Source organism: Balaenoptera physalus (assembly GCF_965194825.1).
Source record: "Balaenoptera physalus genome assembly, chromosome: 12".
Taxonomy (NCBI): Eukaryota; Metazoa; Chordata; class Mammalia; order Artiodactyla; family Balaenopteridae; genus Balaenoptera; species Balaenoptera physalus.
In genome coordinates this window covers 8227394-8247643 of record NC_138897.1, presented here as the reverse complement: position 1 = coordinate 8247643, position 20250 = coordinate 8227394, and the positions used below count along the sequence as shown (strand labels likewise).

The 20250-nt window shown below is 35.2% G+C and overlaps 1 protein-coding gene across 9 annotated transcripts in view; it reads left to right on the top strand.

Moving 5' to 3' along the window:
* The window catches only part of DOK6 (docking protein 6), a 417757-nt gene that overhangs the window by 131977 nt on the left and 265530 nt on the right, over positions 1 to 20250 (top strand). For all 9 annotated transcript variants that reach the window (XM_082415940.1, XM_082415939.1, XM_082415936.1 and 6 more), the window contains exon 2: positions 5831 to 5938. In XM_082415940.1, the coding sequence (XP_082272066.1) occupies positions 5831 to 5938 (108 nt within the window). The remainder of the gene's footprint in view (positions 1 to 5830; positions 5939 to 20250) is intronic.

Sequence of the window (20250 nt, the reverse complement as noted above, 5' to 3'; positions counted from 1 at the left end):
GAAATCTCGTGACAGAGGAGATGGGTCTCCACCTGGGTAGAGAAAGAGAGGTATATCCACGTGTGCTGAAAGCTCAGGGCTGTCCTTCATGTGCTTTTCGAAGCTACCAGGACGGAGCTCAGAAAGGTAGCAAGAGTAATATGAAATTGTGTGTTTGTACTGTTATTCTGTTTATTCTGCTTTTATGATGAGAGGTCTTCCTGTGATTGTTCTGAGTGCCTTTGAACAGGAGAAATGCTGTCTTCTAGTGAATAATAGACAATGCACACTCCAGAGGAATTATAGTATCTGGCCTATATTAGTTGAAAAAACAGTATAAATAAACTTTGCAGTATAAATAAAGAAATAGAACAGAAAAGAGACCTTCAAAATAGCGGAGGAGTAAGAGGTGGAGATCACCTTCCTCACCACAAATACATCAGAAATACATCTACATGTGGAACAACTCCTACAGAACACCTACTGAATGCTGGCAGACGACCTCAGACTTCCCAAAAGAGCGAAGAAAAGATGCCCTCAGTGACCTACATGCAGAGGCAGGGCCAAATCCAAAGCTGAACCCCAGGAGCTGGGTGAACAAAGAAGAGAAAGGGACATCTCTCCCAGCAGTCTCAAGAGCAGCGGATTAAATCTCCACAATCAATTTGATGTACCCTACATCTGTGGAATACGTGAATAGACAAGGAATCATCCCAAAATTGAGGCAGTGGACTTTGTGTGATTCTGTCTGTATAGCTTTGCTTTTACTATTTCTCCTGGTGTTCTGTCTGTCCTTTTTTTTAATTTATCTTTTATTTAGGGTAGTTTTTAGTGCTTGTTATCATTGGTGGATTAGTTTTTTGGTTTGGTTGCTCTCTTCTTTCTTTCTTTCTCTTTTTTATTTCTAATTTTTTTTCAATAATTTTTTTTACTTTTTATTTTAATAACTTTATTTTACTTTACTTTTTTCTTTCTTTCTTTCTTTCTTTTCTTCCTTCCTTCCTTTTCTTTCTTTTTTTCGCCCTTTTCTTCTGAGCCGTGTGACTGACAGGGCCTTGGTGCTCCGGCCAGGTGTCAGGCCAGTGACTCTGAGGTGGGAGAGCTGAGTTCAGGACATTGGTCCACCAGAGACCTCCCGGCTCCATGTAATATCGAATGGTGAAAGCTCTCCCAGAGATCTCCATCTCAACTCTTAAGAGCCACCTCCACTCAACGACCAGCAAGCTTCAGTGCTGAACACCCCCTGCCAAACAACTAGCAAGACAGGAACATAACCCCACCCAGTAGCAGAGAGGCTGCCTAAAATCATAATAAGTTCACAGACACCCCAAACACACACGGGTCATGGTCATGCCCACCACAAAGACAAGGTCCAGCCTCATTCACCAGAACACAGGCACTAGTCCCCTCCACCAGGAAGCTTACACAACCCACTGAACAAACCTTAGCCAATGGGGGCAGACACCAAAAACAACGGGAACAACAAACCTACAGCCTGCAAAAAGGAGACCCCAAACACAGTAAGTTAAGCAAAATGAGAAGACAGAGAAACACAAAGCAGATTTAGGAGCAAGGTAAAAACCCACCAGACCAAACAAATGAAGAGGAAATAGGCAGTCTACCTGAAAAAGAATTCAGCTTAATGACAGTAAAGGTGATCCAAAATCTTGGAAATAGAATGGAGAAAATACAAGAAACGTTTAACAAGGACCTAGAAGAACTAAAGAGGAAACGAACAATGATGAACAACACAATAAATGAAATTTAAAATTCTCTAGAAGGAATCATTAGCAGAATAACTGAGGCAGAAGAATGGATAAGTGACCTAGAAGATAAAATAGTGGAAATAACTACCGCAGAGCAGAATAAGGAAAAAAGAATGAAAAGAATTGAGGACAGTCTCAGAGACCTCTGGGAAAACAGTAAACTCATCAACATTTGAATTATAGGGGTCCCAGAAGAAGAGAAAAAGAAAGGGACTGAGAAAATATTCGAAGAGATTATAGTTGAAAACTTCCCTAATATGGGAAAGGAAATAGTCAGTCAAGTCCAGGAAGCGCAGAGAGTCCCATACAAGATAAATCCAAGGAGAAACACGCCAAGACACATATTAATCAAACTATCAAAAATTAAATACAAAGAAAAAATATTGAAAGCAGCAAGGGAAAAACAACAAAAAACACACAAGGGAATCCCCATAAGGTAAGCAGCTGATCTTTCAGCAGAAACTCTGCAAGCCAGAAGGGAGTGGCAGGGCATATTTAAAGCGATGAAAGGGAAAAACCTACAACCAAGATTACTCTACCCAGCAAGGATCTCATTCAGATTCGGCGGAGAAATTAAAACCATTACAGACAAGCAAAAGCTAAGAGAATTCAGCACCACCAAACCAGCTTTACAACAAATGCTAAAGGAACTTCTCTAGGCAGGAAACAGAAAAGAAGGAAAAGACCTACAAAAACAAACCCAAATCAATTAAGAAAATGGTAATAGGAACATACATATCAATAATTACCTTAAACATAAATGGATTAAATGCTCCAACCAAAAGACATAGACTGGCTGAATGGATACAAAAACAAGACCCTTATATATGCTGTCTGCAAGAGACCCACTTCAGACCTAGGGACACATACAGGCTGAAAGTGAGAGGATGGAAAACGATATTCCATGCAAATGGAAATCAAAAGAAAGCTGGAGTAGCAATTCACGTATCAGACAAAATAGACTTTAAAATAAAATTATTACAAGGACAAAGAAGGACACTACCTAATGATCAAGGGATCAATCCAAGAAGAAGATATGACAATTGTAAATATTTATGCACCCAACATAGGAGCACCTCAATACATAAGCCAAATGCTAACAACCATAAAGGGGGAAATTGACAGTAACACAATCATAGTAGGGGACTTTATCACCCCACTTTCACCAATGGACAGATCATCCAAAATGAAAATAAATACGGAAACACAAGCTTTAAATGATACATTAAACAAGATGGACTTAATATTAATAGGACATTCCATCCAAAAACAACAGAATACACTTTCTTCTCAAGTGCTCTTGGAACATTCTCCAGGATAGATCATATCTTGGATCACAAATCAAGCCTTGGTAAATTTAAGAAAACTGAAATCATATCAAGTATCTTTTTCAACCACAGTGCTATGAGACTAGATATCAATTACAGGAAAAAATCTGTAAAAATTACAAACACACAGAGGCTAAACAATACAGTATGAAATAACCAAGAGATCACTGAAGAAATCAAAGAGGAAATCAAAAAATACCTAGAAACAAATGACAATGTAAACCCGACAACCCAAAACCCAGAGATAAACCCACGCACTTATGGTCAACTAATCTATGACAAAGGAGGCAAGAATATACAATGGAGAAAGGACAGCCTCTTCAATAAGTGGTGCTGGGAAAATTGGACAGCTACATGTAAAAGAATGAAATTAGAACACTCCGTAACACCATACACAAAAATAAACTCAAAATGGATTAAAGACCTAAATGTAAGACCAGACACTACAAAACTCTTAGAGGAAAACATAGGCAGAACACTCCATGACATAAATCACAGCAAGATCCTTCTTGAGCCACCACTTAGAGAAATGGAAATTAAAACAAAAATAAACGGGACCTAATGAAACTTAAAACCTTTTGCACAGCAAAAGAAACCATAAACAAGACGAAAAGACAAACCTCAGAATGGGAACATATTTACAAATGAAGCAACTGACAAAGGATTAATCTCCAGAATTTACAAGCAGCTCATGCAGCTCAATATCAAAAAAACAAACAACCCAATCCAAAAATGGGCAGAAAACCTACATAGACATTTCTCCAAAGAAGATATATAGATTGCCAACAAACACATGAAAGGCTGCTCAACATCACTAATCATTAGAGAAATGCAAATGAAAACCACAATAAGGTATCACCTCACAGCAGTCAGAATGGCCATCATCAAAAAATCTACAAACAATAAATGCTGGAGAAGGGGTGGAGAAAAGGGAACCTCCTTGCACTGTTGGTGGGAATGTAAATTGATATAGCCACTATGGTGAAGAATATGGAGGTTCCTTTAAAAACTAAAAATAGAACTACCATACGACCCAGCAATCCCACTACTGGGCATATACCCTGAGAAAACCATAATTCAAAAAGAGTCATGTACCGCAATGTTCATTGCAGCTGTTATTTACAGTAGGTAGTTCATGGAGGCAACCTAAGTGTCCATCAACAGATGAATGGATAAAGAAGATGTGGCATGTATATACAATGGAATATTACTCAGCCATATAAAGAAATGAAATTGAGTTATTTGTAGTGAGGTGGATGGACCTAGAGACTGTAATACAGAGTGAAGTAAGTCAGAAAGAGAAAAACAAATACCGTATGCTAACACATATATATGGAATCTAAAGGGAAAAAAAAAGGTCTGAAGGACCTAGGAGCAGGACAGGAATAAAGATGCAGATGTAGGGAATGGACTTGACACGGGGAGGGGGACAGGTAAGCTGGAACGAAGTGAGAGAGTGGCATGGACTTATATATACTACCAAATGTAAAATAGATAGCTAGTGGGAAGCAGCCGCATAGCACAGGGAGATCAGCTCCGTGCTTTGTGACCACCTAGAGGGGTGGGATAGGGAGGGTGGGAGGGTGACCCATGAGGGAGGAGATATGGGGATGTGTGTATATGTATAGGTGATTCACTTTTTTATAAAGCAGAAACTAACAGACCATTGTAAAGCAATTTTACTCCAATAAAGATGTTTAAAAATAAATACATTTTAAAAATTAAAAAATAAACATAAAAAAAGAAATAGAACAGAAATACAGTGATCTTAGTTTCTGGCTATAGAGAATGTAAACTCCAGCAAAAATATGCATTTCTATAAAAGTTTGAAATATTAAATTTGCATTTCTAGACCTCTTTAGTTATTGAAAAAAAGTCTAATTTTATTGATTTGACCTAAACATACCTGTGGAGAGAGGCTGATAAGGTGGGCATCAGGTGACAGTATAAGAGCCAACATGAGATAGTCCTGCAAAATCAGGCAGAGTCCAGAAAGAAGGGCGTGTGTTTGTGCAATATATAGCCCTGCTTTTTTTTTTAAACAAAGCTGAAGAGATGTGTGTTCAGACAGATGTGTGTTCAAATCCTGACACTCTTACTGTCTTACTATCTTTATCCTAAAATGAAGACAACCTACCTCATATAGTAGGTATGAGGATTAAATGTGTCTATAAATTTTTAAATGTATTGCACATAGTAAGCGTTTAGTAAATAGTAGCTGCTATAAAAGCATACAAGGGTGTGACAGATGTGTCCATTATGAAAACATATCTGTTTCATTTTGTAAAGTAGTATATGAGCATTTTTTATAATTAACACTGTAAGTGAGTTTTTAAATGTGATGTTTTTCCAAAGATAGAATATTGAACATTATGAAAGTGCTTAATCTTAGTAAATTGTTACTTCATTATCATGGAAAACAGAATCGTTTGTCACCAGGATGGTGAGAATAAATATTTTATATGATGTTGATACCCAGATGATTTAGTTAGATTAAAGAGGATTGAAGCCAGTGCACTGAAAATGTCATAACATAAAATCTTTTCATATAAAATTTATTTTTATATTTAATATTGTTTTTAAAATTTGCTATAATTTTAAAGAATAACATGCCTCTGACTTCCCAAATTTTTTCTCTCTGTAAGATAAGTACATGTAAAATAATTTACTCCCCCTGGATTAGTTGAATAGATAAATCCCTGATGATACTAAACTCATGTACAAAAGACATAATGGGATTCCTTTATTTACTTTCAGATTTTCAGACGTTGCTGGTTGGTTTTTAAGAAGGCGTCTAGTAAAGGACCCAGAAGGCTAGAAAAATTTCCAGATGAAAAGGCAGCATATTTCAGAAACTTTCATAAGGTAAGTCACGGTCTTTGGAATCTCTGGGGAATAACTGTACCTTTGGCAACAACTGTGGAGACATTTCTTTTGATAGATGAAATCTGCAGAGGCAAAAATGCATGGCCAGGCTAAAATGTCCCTGCACTGATAAAATGCAAAAGTTGTTTTTCTCCTTTATTTTAATCATCTGCTATAAATGCCAGTGGTACCTCTGCAAAATGAAAGACTCATTTTTATTGCTACTTTGCAAAATGAGATGACTCATAACCAGATCATTTCCCAAGGTGCTGAGTAGGCATTTCCCCTCTTTTCAGGTTAATTGTGCATTTTTACTTTGATTTAAACCATGGGCAATGTTTAGGAGATAAAACTTTTGAGGATGGTGTTAGCAGTGTTAATGACACTGTTAATGTACAAAGCATTTGCTCTTTACAGCTTAGCAAGAACGATCATCGTGTATGCTGATGTGTAGAGATGTGACATAAATCCTATGAATGAAATATCAATTTCCTAAGAATTAAAAGTATGTAAGAAATTACCCTAGAATGATGCTAAATATGCTGCTGAAAGTTATCTTTGGTGATAATGTCAAAAAAGAGTTAAGTATTTGATAGTAATGTGGAGGATTCATGATCAGAATGCAGAATTGTGAAACAGCATTGCATTTTTGATAGAATGCCCACATAAGCTCAGGAAAGACTCGAATTCCTCACTGGTGGTAACATAGAGTAAGTTACCCTGAATAATGTAATGAGTCTGTGGAATTTATTTTATGTGATGTATAGTGCTAATTTCTTCTTTTATTAAAAATAAAGTACTTGCCAGGGATGAGAGGGGGGTGGGAGGGATAAATAGGCATAGGACCAAGGATTTTTAGGACAGTGAAACTACCCTTTATGATACTATAATGGTAGATGTATGTCATTATAAATCTGTCCAAAGCCATAGAATGTACAACACCAAGAGTGAACCTTACTGTAAAATATGGACTTTGAGTGATTATGTTGTATCAAAGTAGATTCATGAGTTATAACAAATGTACCATCTGGTGGGGATGTTGATAATGGGGGAGGCTATGCATTTTTGAGGGCAGGTTGCATAAGGGAAAGCTCTGTACTTTCTGCTCAATATTGCTGTGAACATAAAACTGCTCTACAAAGTAAAGTCTATTAAAAATAGATTATTCAGCAGTAATGTGCTAACCAATCCTATTAACACAAAATAACTAGCAATCTTTTGTATTAGATTTGAACCTATATCATAAGGCTTAATATGTGAATTTCTTTAACTCTCTATGAGGTATACTATATATTAATATAGATTTACTAATAGAGAATCCAAGTTCAAGTTCCTGCCCAGCCACTTACAAGCTCATAGGAGTTTGGTTTTCTCATGAGGACATGGATTTTAAAATTGTAATATTACATGTCTCTTTTGAAGACTATGTAAGATAGAGTATCAAATAACAACCAACACAGTGATGCAGGTTCTAACTATATGAACAATTATTTGCAGCCTGAAGTCATATTGATATTTTGTATGATGATGATGACCATGGCAATAATTTTAAGCCTGACTTAATGACAAACTGCCAGGTCGTGAAATGTAAGTCTGTAACATTTAGTTTTTTAGTAAAATTTTGGAAAACTGAGCATAGTATATATTCTGTGGATTCCTGGTCAGAACGCCTGCCTGCTGGTCAATGCTGTACCCTGGCCGGACGTTCTCTAGCCAGCGCGCCTAGAGTCCATGTACTCGTGATTCAGCCATCTTTTACTTGAAAAATGGCAACATTATAAGCAGTATTATAACCACCTATAAGGGTTAATAATTTAGACAAAGATAAGTGTAAGCTGTCTGCTTTATACGATGCACTGGGCTCCTCCCTGGGAGCACGAGGAGATGCACGAGGCACAGTCCTTGCCCTGAAGGAGCTTGTATTCCAGAGGAAAAGACACACATATGCAGATAATTTTGATTCAGTATGAACAAGTCTTAATAAACTGAAAAGGGTCATAAAGAGTGTGTTCTCTGACCATAAATTATTTAAATTAGAAATCAATGTTATCTAGTAAACGCTAAATATATTTGGTAATTAACATATTCTAAGGGGTAATAATTCCAAGGCAATGTAGTAGTCACCGAGGCTATTAGCAGATATTCTAAACTCAAAGATAATAAAAACACAAATATCAGCATGCGTGGAATATAGCTATACCAGTGAGTATAGGGAAATGTATAGCTATAAGTTCTTATATTAGAAAGAAACAATAAATGTAGGAGAAAATATCAATGAAACAGAAACCAAAATAACCATCAAGAAATTTTGTAGAGTCAATAGCTGTTTCTTTTACAAAAAAATCACTCACTTGATAAACTCTTAACTGAATTTATCAGGAAAAAAAAGATTAAAAAAAATCAAAGACTGGGAAGAGTAGAGGGGTTATCACTACAAATTCTACTTGACAACTTAAAGGAAATAGACAAACTCCTTGAAAGACACAAACTACCCAGTCTTATTCAATAGCTCAAGGCCTAATAAAAACTTTGAACTTATAGTTCAAAACTTTCCCACCAAGAAAACTTCAGGTCCATATCATTTCACTTGTTAATACTACAACATATTTAAAGGGAAAAAATTAATCCACATAAATACTTAAGGAAAATATAAAAAGGAGGAAACCCTTTCCAACTCACTTTATCAGACTGATATTATCTGAAAACCAAAACTAGACAAAAACACTAGGGGAAAGTGACTGATCAATAGCCCTACAAATCAGAACATTTAAACAAAATATTAGCAAATCTAATTCAACAATATGTTAAAATGATAACATATGATCAAGTAAGATTTACGATAGAAATGCAAGGTTGTTTTAACATTTGAAAATCGACCAATGTAATAATGTAGAATTAAAGAGAAAATATATCATGGGATCCTTTAAATGTATACAGAAAGACATTTCTGTATGCATGTAAAGACAAAATTCAACATCCATTTATGATTTAAAACTCTCAGAAAATTAAGGACAGAATGAACTTCCTTAATCAGAAAAAAAGCGTCTAACAAATACCTACAGAAAAGAAAAAGAAAACTGTTTCTATGCTCAATGACATAATCGTTTGTTGAAAATGCATGAACAAATACCAGAACTAATGAATGAATTTAGTGAATGACATTTTATGATCATTTGCATTTTTAAATAGTAGCAGTTAACCCTTGATAAATTAATTTTTTAAAAAAGAACTCAATTTACAGTAGTGCCAACAAATAATTATAAAGCACATGTGCAATCTCTACACTGACAACTGTGGAACATAGCTGAGAGAATTAAAGAGGACCCAAATAAATGGCAAGAAATAAAATATTCTTAGATTGAGACCAATTCAATATTGTTAGGATGTCAATTCTTCCTAAATCGATATGTAACATAATTCTTATCAAAATTCCAGGAATATTTTCTTGTAGGTATTGACAAGCTAATTCTATATGGATATTTGCATAACCTATATTAGCCAATGCAATTTTAATAAAGAAGAACAAAATTGGAAATTTATAAGATTTCAAGACTTACTGTAAAGTGACAGAAATCATGATATTATGATTTTAGCAAAAGGATATTTATATAGATCAATGGAAGGGAATAGAGAGGTCAGAAATGAACCCAAACATATATGGTCAGTTGCACTTTGACAAAGGTATGAAGACAAGTCAATAGGTAAAGAAACTTTTTCCAACTAATGGTACTGGAACAACTAGATGTCTCTATGTAAATAAATGAACATTGATCTTACATCACATTATACACATAATAAACTCAGAGCAGATCATTGGTCTAAATTTAAATGCCAAAACTATAAAACTCCCTGTAGTAAGTATAGAAGAAAACCTTTTCCACTTTGTAATAAACAAATATTTCTCAGCACACAAAAAGTATAAACCATAAGAAAAAATTGGTAAATTGAGCTATATTGAAATTTAAAACTTTTTCTCTTCAAGTGATCTAGCTAACAAAATAATAAGGCAAGTAAGTCTGGAAAAAAACATGCAAACATTTCTCTGACCAGAAACACATATCCAGAATACTTAAAGAATTCTTAGAACTCAATAATAGGATAGAAACCCAGTATTTTAGAATGAACAAAAGATGTGAACAGATATTTTCCAAAATAAGATGTATGAACAGCAAACAAGAACATGAAAAGATGCTCAACATCATCAGTGATCTGCAAAATTTAAATTCAAAATAACACTATCCATCCATTAGAATGGCTAAAATTATAAAGATTGAAACTAACCAGAGTTGTAGAACTCATACATTGCTGATGGACATGTAAAATTTTATAAGCACTTTGTAAAACAGTTGGCAGTTTCTTTAAAAGAGTAAACATACATCTGTCCAACCATTCCACTTCTAGAAATTTACCCCCTTCCCTGCAAATGAATAGCCATGTCCAAATAAATATATGTATGAAAATGTTCATAGTAGCTTTATTCAAAATAGCCTAAAAGTGGAAACAACCCAAACAGGAGAATGAATAAAACTAATTGTGGTACATCCGTCAATGGAAAACCACTGAATGATTGAAAGGAAAGACATACTGATACACATAATAACAGATGAATCTCAGAATCATTATGCTGACTGAAAGACAAAAGACCCAAAATAATACATATTGTATGATTTCACCCTTGTATTTGTAGTAACAAAATTCTTATTTATAGAAAAAAAATCATATCCTTGGTTGCCTATTTTGAAGGAGGAATAGATGGAAGGTTGGACTGCAAAAGGACCTAAGGCGTTTAGGGGGGTGATGGAAGCCCTCTTTATTCTTATTTGGTGGTGGTTTAAAAGGTACTTTCAATGGTCAAAATTCATTCAGTTGTTCACTTTAAATGGTGGTAACTTACCGTGTATAAATCATTCTTCAATAAAGTTAACAAGGAAAAAGATCATCCTGGAAAACAGACTGTTGAGAAAGATCAAGAATCTTAACCCCTTTTGAGTCTATGTGGTGACAACATTTACCATCTACTGTCTTAGCAACTTTCAAGTATATAATACAGCACTGTTAACTGTAATCACCATGCTGTACATTAGCTCCTCAGAACTTTTTCATCTTACCCTTTGACCAATGATGATGGCGATATTAACTAACCTTATTGTGGTAATCATTTCACAATATATGTGTATCCAAACATTATGTTGTACACCTTAAATTTACACAATGTTATGGGTCAATGACATGGCAGTAATAAAGTTGGAATAAAAAAGAATCTTAACCACATTACACAGTGGGTAATATTGCAGGCTCTGGAATCCAGCTTCCATATTTAACAGCTGTGTGAAATTGCATAAGTTATTCAACCTCTATGTACCTAATTTTTCTCCTCTGACAGATTAAGATTTTAATAGTGCCTACCACAGAGAGCTGTTGTAAGGAATGAATGGTACTATAGACATACAACGAGATGAAATATAATTAGTTGTTATTAACAAAGGAAAATTTATAGCTAAGCATATAACTACTTACTTGGTGTATGGTTAGTTTAGAAAATGTTAGGCGTTGTTCATCTAGCCTAGATGTGGTGGTAACTCCAATGAATGTGTTAGTATTGAAGTTGGAGGTCAAAGGACACATTTTGGATATAGTTTGTGAAAATGGACAGGATGTACCTATGGATTAAAAGTTGAGTGTAGGGCTTCCCTGGTGGCGCAGTGGTTGAGAGTCTGCCTGCCGATGCAGGGGACATGGGTTCGAGCCCTGGTCTGGGAGGATCCCACATGCCGCGGAGCAACTGGGCCCGTGAGCCACAATTACTGAGCCCGCGCGTCTGGAGCCTGTGCTCCGCAACAAGAGAGGCCGCGATAGTGAGAGGCCCGCGCACCGCGATGAAGGGTGGCCCCCGCTTGCCGCAACTAGAGAAAGCCCTCACACAGAAACGAAGACCCAACACAGCCATAAATAAATAAATTAATTAATTAATTAAAAAAAAAAAAGAAATCAACAAAAAATTATAAAAAAAAAAAAGTTGAGTGTAAGTGAAAGGTAGGACTCATGGACTTGAGCAACAGAGATAAGGATGGCACAGTTCGTGAAGATGGGAAAGACGGAAGAGCAGGCTTTGAGTAAAAATCACAAGGTTTCACTTAGCATATGTTAAATTTGAAATGTCTATTAGGCATTCAAACTAAAATGTCAAGTAGTCAATTAGATAAACAAATGTGGGCTGGGGTGGGGGAAATGTCACTGATAAAGTTATTTATCTGACTGTCATTGGCATATTGATAGCACTTTATTCTGTAGCACAGGATAAAATGTCCTTGGGAAAGAATGAGGAAAAAGGAGATAACACTCCAACACTTAGAGGATTAGCAGAGCTGGAGGAGCCAGAACAGAAATCTGAGAACAGCAGCAGTAAGATGAGAAAAATGACATTAAGGGTAAACCATTGGAAACTAAGAGAAAACTGTGCTAAAAAATGTGAACAAATGGTCATCTGTGTCTAGTTTGAGAGATTGAGAAAGGTGACAGAAAAGGGACCATGGGATTGACAACATGGAGTTCTTTGGTGGCTTTGCCAAGAGCTATTTCAGTGAAACATGGGGACTTATTTCACCTGGAGTAGCTTACACGAGATTGAGGGGTAAGGAACGGATAGCTACTCAGGCAATTTTTTTCAAGACGTTTTGCTGTAAAATTGAGCCAATATATAGAGCAGATATGTTTTTTAAATACAACATGTATTGTAACACACCTATATGCCAGTGGGAACAATCTAGTAGACAGAAACTGTGATGATTAGAAGTTTCTTGTGTATAATGATAGGGTTTGGTCTTTAACAGAACCAGAGAGCATTCATTTTAACAAAAAAAGAAGGAAAAGAATGACTGCAGATATAAGTAGGTTAAATAAAAATTAATGTTAGAAAACTATGACTAACACTTTCAAAACATATACACTTTATGTGTGTAAGCTCTCTCTACAGTCTGTGAAAATTAAGTCATGAAAGATCCTGTGCAGTGCAGTGAGAATAGGAATAGTTCATCTTTTAATAAATAACTAAACAGATATCACTGACTGTAACTTGAAACTTCCTAAAGCACTTTAATAACTAGATTCAGTGTGTGTGACAGCTAAAATTTACTTTTCTCATGGCAATGTTTTGGAGATTAAAGGTTTTTATTATTACAACTTATTATTCCCAGCAGTTGGGAGGCTAATTCTGTTTCCTAGTGATTTAAATTTCCTTTCAGGAATTTTATCTTATTTTTTTCCTCAGTGATTGTGAACTAAAAAACCATGAAGTTAGACCAGTTCTGATATGGAAGAATAATTTGGTCATGATTCATCAGTAATAAGAAATCTTAATGGTTGTTTTCAAGAAAATATGTAAATGGTTTCTTCTCTTATTTTGATACTATTTTAGCAAGTTTTGCCTAATGCTTCACTGGCTGTCTTATTATAGGCTTTGGGTAAAAATAAATCACACGCTTTTACTTTGTATATGTTAAATCTGAAATGTCTCTTCGGCATTCAGACCAAAATATTTGTGTCAACCTCACTACTTTTCTTCTTAACTAGCTCTATGACACTGATTTTTGCTTCTTTATTTTCTTAGAATGTACAGCTAGCATTATTCAAATTCTCTTTTATCATCTCTTCTATTATTCAATACTGCCACTCTTTATCACTCACACATGATAAAGTTCTACCTAGGCATCAAAATTATATTACCATTGGGCAGCTCTGATGTTGCTCAAATTAAAGCAAAAACTTTCCATGTAAATATTTGCTTTCACTGGGTGACATAAGCAACATACAGGTGCATCTTGCCTCTGAGAGTAATTTCTACTATGCTACAAAGGAAAAGAGCCCTGCCCTGAATATTGGGAAATGACTGTCAAACCCAATTCAAGAAAACAGAGAAAATACTATTTTAATATAATAATATAATATAATATAATATAATATATAGTTTTGTGAAACTATGATATCTAGTGACTAGATAGACACTGAGGCTCAGAAGATGAAGAGATGAGATACTCTTCTTATTTTTCCAGTAGTGACAGTAATTGCCCTACTCCTCCAAGACTGTTATGAGGTGTAAATAAGATACTACATGTGAACTCTTAAAAGACTGTTTAGAGCAGTCAAAAAATGTTAAGAGTTATCATTATTGTTTTAAGATTTTACAATACGAGAAAGCTAGGTTATAAATAGCTAACTACAAGGAAATATGATGAAGTGCAGTAATAAAAGTAAAAGGGAACAACACTTGTCTACCTTTGGAAATCAGGACTTTCCAAAGGGCTTCTTAAGATTACTCTGTTTTGACAAAACAAAATAATGGAGAGGAATGCATTCTATGAGGAAGAAAAAGGGTGATTACAAGTACTGAAGTTACACTGCCTGGTGAGTTGAAGAAAATTTGAGGAATCTAGTGTTGGCAAACTCTGAAAGGAGGGCTGTAGTGGTGGAAAATAAGCACAAAGGAAGTGGGTGAGGCAAGTGAAGGGTCATAAATACCTTCCTCGTGAGTTTAACCTCTATCCTGTAAGCAATAGAGCAGTTGTGAAGGGTTTTAAATGGTTTTTCATATCTTCAAATATGTATTCAGAAAAAAATAATTTGCGTGATATCACATCAAATGGATGGGATAATAGGCTATATACAGAAAAACAATATAATTAAATATTATAGTATAATTATTTCCACTTCCCTGTAATAGACAACAGGGTCCTAAGTGGAGAAGGGTAAAGTGAATGGAGAGGAGATAGATTTGGGTGATATTTTCTAGGTACAGTCAAGTAGAATTAAGAAGACTTAGTAACTGATTGGATAGCGAAGAAATGGAAGAGAGAGGAATAAGACTTGATATCTTTTCAGGACTGGGTGAGGGATGACTGGTCGTGCTGTTCATCGAGACTGGGTGAAAAAAAGGTGATTCTTGGCATGTTAGATTTTGAAGTATTTATATGTGGTATATTCATGTATATATTTCATTAAACAATTAGAAGTACAGCCAGTTTGTAGTGAAACTGCCCAGGAAATCTACTGAACAGAATTAATGTGAAGGTGGATGTATGTCAACACTTCTCTGTCAAAGCATGATCAGTGTAAAATAAAACCGTCTTCTATAAAAGACACTGACCTTAGTTCCAGCCTTATGGTGACATCCAAGATATTTCACACGTATTTCAATTATAAATTTATTGAGAGTTACAAATCAAAAAGTTGATACTTGACTGAAAAAAACACTAGCTAATTCAAGAAATGATAGAAAATTATGAAAAGTCCCATTTAAATGAGGAAATGCTAGTAGAATAAACATGAAAATCCTAACCAGTAAAATTTATAAAATGTATAGTAATTATCAAGACTCTTTAAATATACTCCTAGCTGAAAAATGTAATAATTCTAAAGAGATAGTTGTTAATCTTACCATAAAGTTATTAAGAATACTGACATTTGCAAAGAGTTTGAAGAAGAGAGAAGACAGAACTTTGGAACTGTGTGAGTCCTGCTCTTCTCTGGGGCTGCCCCTCCCTGTGACAGGGTGGGTGGGTGTAGGTAGTGTCCAGAAGGCCACCCCAGGGGTCAGATGGGGTTAATTTGTCCAAGGCCTGGACAACCAGCCATCAAGGCAATAAAAACAATCACAGATGTTCGTGACATTTTTATCCTGAAATATACTTTCGCTTCTTCAAAATCAAAGACTGAACTATCACTTCCCATGGCTTTTTCCATTCACAGAATTATGAATCCTTTTTTTCAGATGTGAACATGGCAAAGCTCTAAATTTCTCATAGTTCCCTCTGATGATCAGGTCAATAAAGAAAGATCTCTTTATGAAAAAGGCTGGCATATTTAAAATCTTTGTTTTCCCTTGAACAATTAATGCTGAGTCCAAATATTGGATCTCCAGAATTGGAAAAAAAATACTTCATTTTCAAGATGGCTTAAAGAAGTAGACCATTATGGATTTCCCAAATTGTTCTATTTGTTAATGTTTAAACACTTTAAACTTCTGATTAGTCAGTTATTTTGATGTGCCCTAAAGTCTGCTGTAGTGCTCAATAGCAATAAATTAAAATAATCAATCAAATGAACAAAATGTTTCCAACCTAAGTGAGGGACTTCTGCAAAATAATCTAAGGGTACAATTATTTTTTTTACCAACTTTAACTTAATGTTATACTCTATCTGAAACATACATATTATAAAGCTTATGAGTATTACTGGTCTCATTTAGACATTTGATATGTTTACTGTGAGAGAGATCTTGCTGCATAAATCAATTTTTTATATGAAACTGCTATAAAATGGTATATACTTTTTTTTTTACTCCTTGGTAGAAAGAAATTTGAAATTCAAATCACTAGCTGCTGAAGGAAGTTATTAAAAATGCATTAGGGTTGAAAATGTAGCTGTATATAATTGTCATAACAGATATTCAAAACAAATTTATCCTCAATGAAAACTGAACTAAAGCAATTTACATAGAATCAGCTAATAAATTTTCCTTAATTTTCTAAGCAGATGAAAAAAAAACAGTTTATAGAAATTTTAATAAAGTAAATATGAGTGCTGTCTGTAGTGAGGAAAATATAAATAAAATCCCTTAGAAGGATGAATGAAGATAGTGCTATGTGAAGTTCCCGTTCTACTGGATGCCAGAAAAGCAATGCCCGTATTGAGACCAGTCTTATTTCTAAATTCCCTATAACCTGACATTAAAAACATTGTTTTATTCTGTTTTACTCCTATTTGGAGTTGTCAGTATTTATCTATATGTAAAGTAAACATCTGAGAGAATTTGGGAAAAGATGAAGGCGTCCTTATGAAAAACAACCACCTATAAATATAGCATGTCCTTAAAGCTAGAAGCAAAAGCATCGGTAAGTGTAGAAACAGCACATGTGTACAGTGTGGTATCTTGAACATTTTCATTTTGATTCCATGAAGAAATCGCTAAATGCTTGGAAGAGCACACACTTGGTGCAATGTGAAGAGTGATCATAGGCTTGGTTTCTCCTGAAATACCCACCAGAAGTTCCCAGAGTGATAATCATTTATTTGGGTTAAGGCATCTTATCCATTTGTGAATTTATTCATTCATGCATTTATCTAGCTGTAATCTCTTAGTTTGAAGACGTTTCAGTTTCTTGAACAGAAGCTCCTATGGACACACATGTTGGTTCCTGTGACAGTCACAATTAATCCATGATCATTGGTTAATTGTCTCATAATATCTGAGCACTAGTGCTAGTCAGTCAGGGAAGACTCACAGAAATGGAATACGAAAAGTTGGTTTTATGTAGGATAAGATGAAGGGGAGAAATGCCCAAGGCTGGATGCACCTTCACTGACAGAGATGGATGGGCTGTGGACGGACAGCTCACAGAGATCAGCAGGAGAGACCCTGGGTTAAGACCTTTGGTTGGAGGGGATTTGTGGAGCTGTGATCTCAAAATAATAGGGAACGCCCAGAGTTAGACTTGATGTTTGTAATACTTGAGTCAAGGTCAGTTGAAATTTTGCAACATCTAAGATATCTCCAATAAGAATCATTCTGTGTGGCTTAAGAAAGCCATGGAAAAGCAATCACTCAGCAATCAGGACTTGTTTATAACCTATTGCTCTATGACAGATATCTGTTCACTGAGAAATATGGAATCAGACTCTTAGAAAATATCTGTATGATTAATCTGGGCTTGACTTAGAGTATGCAGCAATATGATTTATGTTAGGAAAATTATTGTCTTTATTCACTTTTTAAAACTACTCACTTGTGTGTGTAGGAGGCAATCGTCTGCAGTGGTGCTACATCAGGAAGACATAGTATGCTTTAAACAACGTCTTTCTCTCACTTTCCTGTCTGTAAAATGCAAATAATATCACAGCTCAGAAAGTGAGATGACAGCTTCATGTAAGACGATGTGAAACGTGAAACAGTTACGGTTGTGCAAGTCATTTCAGCCTCAGATTTTGCATCTTTGAAACCAGGGACATAATTCATACCAACTTTAGAAAAATTTTGAGCCCAATTTGCATGATAAAGTAACTTGTAATTTCAAACAAGCCATTTTCCGTGGTAAATCAGATAGTAAATTTGAGAAAGAATATTCAACAGCACAATTTTGTTATGACATTATTTCCATGATTTCTGAAGCATTTTTACATTTATCTAATGGATTTAGATCCAGTGCCCTTAATTATTCTTTGAGAATATCATCAATGCATTTTGGATTTTTAAAAATCTCTTAGCCATTAACAAAGTCTTCTTAGTTGTGTAATATCTGACAGATGCAACAGGAGGAAAGCTAATTGCATAATATTCACTGAGGATAAATTGTTTTTCTACCATTAATGGAAAGTTATATATTATACTTCAATTAATGAATGCATATTCATTTACAACTTAAAATTTGAAGAATATTTTAGTGAGACTTTATTCTTGAATTATTACTTTGTACCTTGCTATAAATATCTATGTAGCACCTTTTGTTTTATAAATAATGCTGTTTCATATTTGTTTCAAATTATATAATATTTTAAAAATTGTAAATCCTTTTTACATCTAATACTTCTTTTTGTATGTGTGTGTGTGTGTTTACATTGGCCCAATGGCCATTTTATTTTATTTTATTTTATTTTAATTAATTTTTATTAGAGTATAGTTGCTTTACAATGTTGTGTTAGTTTCTGCTGTACAGCAAAGTGAATCAGTTATACATAAACATATATCCACTCTTTTTTAGATTCTATTCCCATATAGGTCATTACAGAGTTATCTAATACTTCTAATAACAAAAGGTAAAATTTTCATAACCCATTAAACAATCTTAGGTTACAAACCAATAGTACCCGGTAAACTGATTTTGTTGATTAGAGAACAGGTTCTTAAATTAGGGAACCATAGGCTTTGAGATTCAGTGATATAAGTGTTGCATTTGTTCTACTCAGAATTATTTTCACACATAATTTGACATCCTGAAGAAATGAATAAATTCCTGCTATACAATATTCAGGGAAGTTAGGGGTTTTCTCCCATTTATTTGGAGACAAAGAGAAAGAGGGATTGTAAGTTTTATGCAACTATTTCCACCCCAGTTCTCCTTTTCTATGTCTTTGTATCAAGTTAATCATATTTAGAAATCCAGGGTACTATAAAATTAAAATTTAATCGGATTTGCAGTAGTCTGTAATTCTCCACTGTTCTCCTTTTTACCCTTTCATAAAAAGTTGTCTTGGTGTAGTGGAAATTGTCCTGCTAAGCTCAGGGCTACATGATATTCTCCTAGTCTTAGAGCTAGTACAGCTGCCTCTCTGATGGTGGACGTAAAAGTCAACTTTCCTGTCTTTTATTCCAGTTTCATCTTGCAGATAAACTAATGTTGTCAGACTCATTATTATCCCCAAACTTGGATCTTTTATGCAGTTTAATCACAAATAATTGGAATATAGCTTTCACTTACTGTTGTTGTGTAACGAATTACCACCAACTCAGGGTCTCAAAAAACAGGCATTTATGAGCTCACAGTGCTGTAGGTCGTAAGGTGCAGTATGGCTGTGTTCTCTGCTGAGGGTTCCATGAGCGTGAAGTCAAGTGATCAGTCAGACTGAGCTCTTATCTGGTGGCTCTGGAGAAAAATCTGCTTCCAAGCTCCTTCTGGAGTTGGCTGATTCAGTTCCTCGCAGCTGTAAGACTGAGGTCCCTGTTTCCTTGCTGGCTGCCAAGAAGGTTTGCTCTCAGCAGCTAGAGGCTGCCCGAAATCCTTGACTTATGTGGCTCTTTCCCTCTCTGAGACAGCAATGGAACACCAAGACATTCTCAAGCTTCAAATCTTTCTCTCCTATGACCAGCTGGAGAAAAAGCACCCGTGACTAGGTCAGGTGATCTGGAGTATCTCTGTGTGGTGATCTAACTCTAGTGCATACTATTTAAATTTTTGTTTATCTTCATTTAGGAAGGGATGTTTTTGGTCTGGCAAAAGTGAGAGTATCCCCTTTCCCTCATCGCCTGTAGGAGGTATACACAAGATAAGTATTGTATTTGAAGCAAAACATGATGCAACTCTGACAGTTCAGGCATGGGGTTTAATTGAATTAATTGCTAACTCAACACCCACCCATTTGTAACTCACTTCTTCCTTTTCCATCTTCAATATAGAGACTGAAAGAGCTAGATGATCACTTTTTACACTTCCTGCAGTTATGGAGGTACATTTCTGGCCAATGAGATAAAAATTTTAAGCCTACTAAAAGGTTAGAAAGGAATTTATATTTTCTGATATGGCCAGTAACGTCCCTTTTTCTTTCTA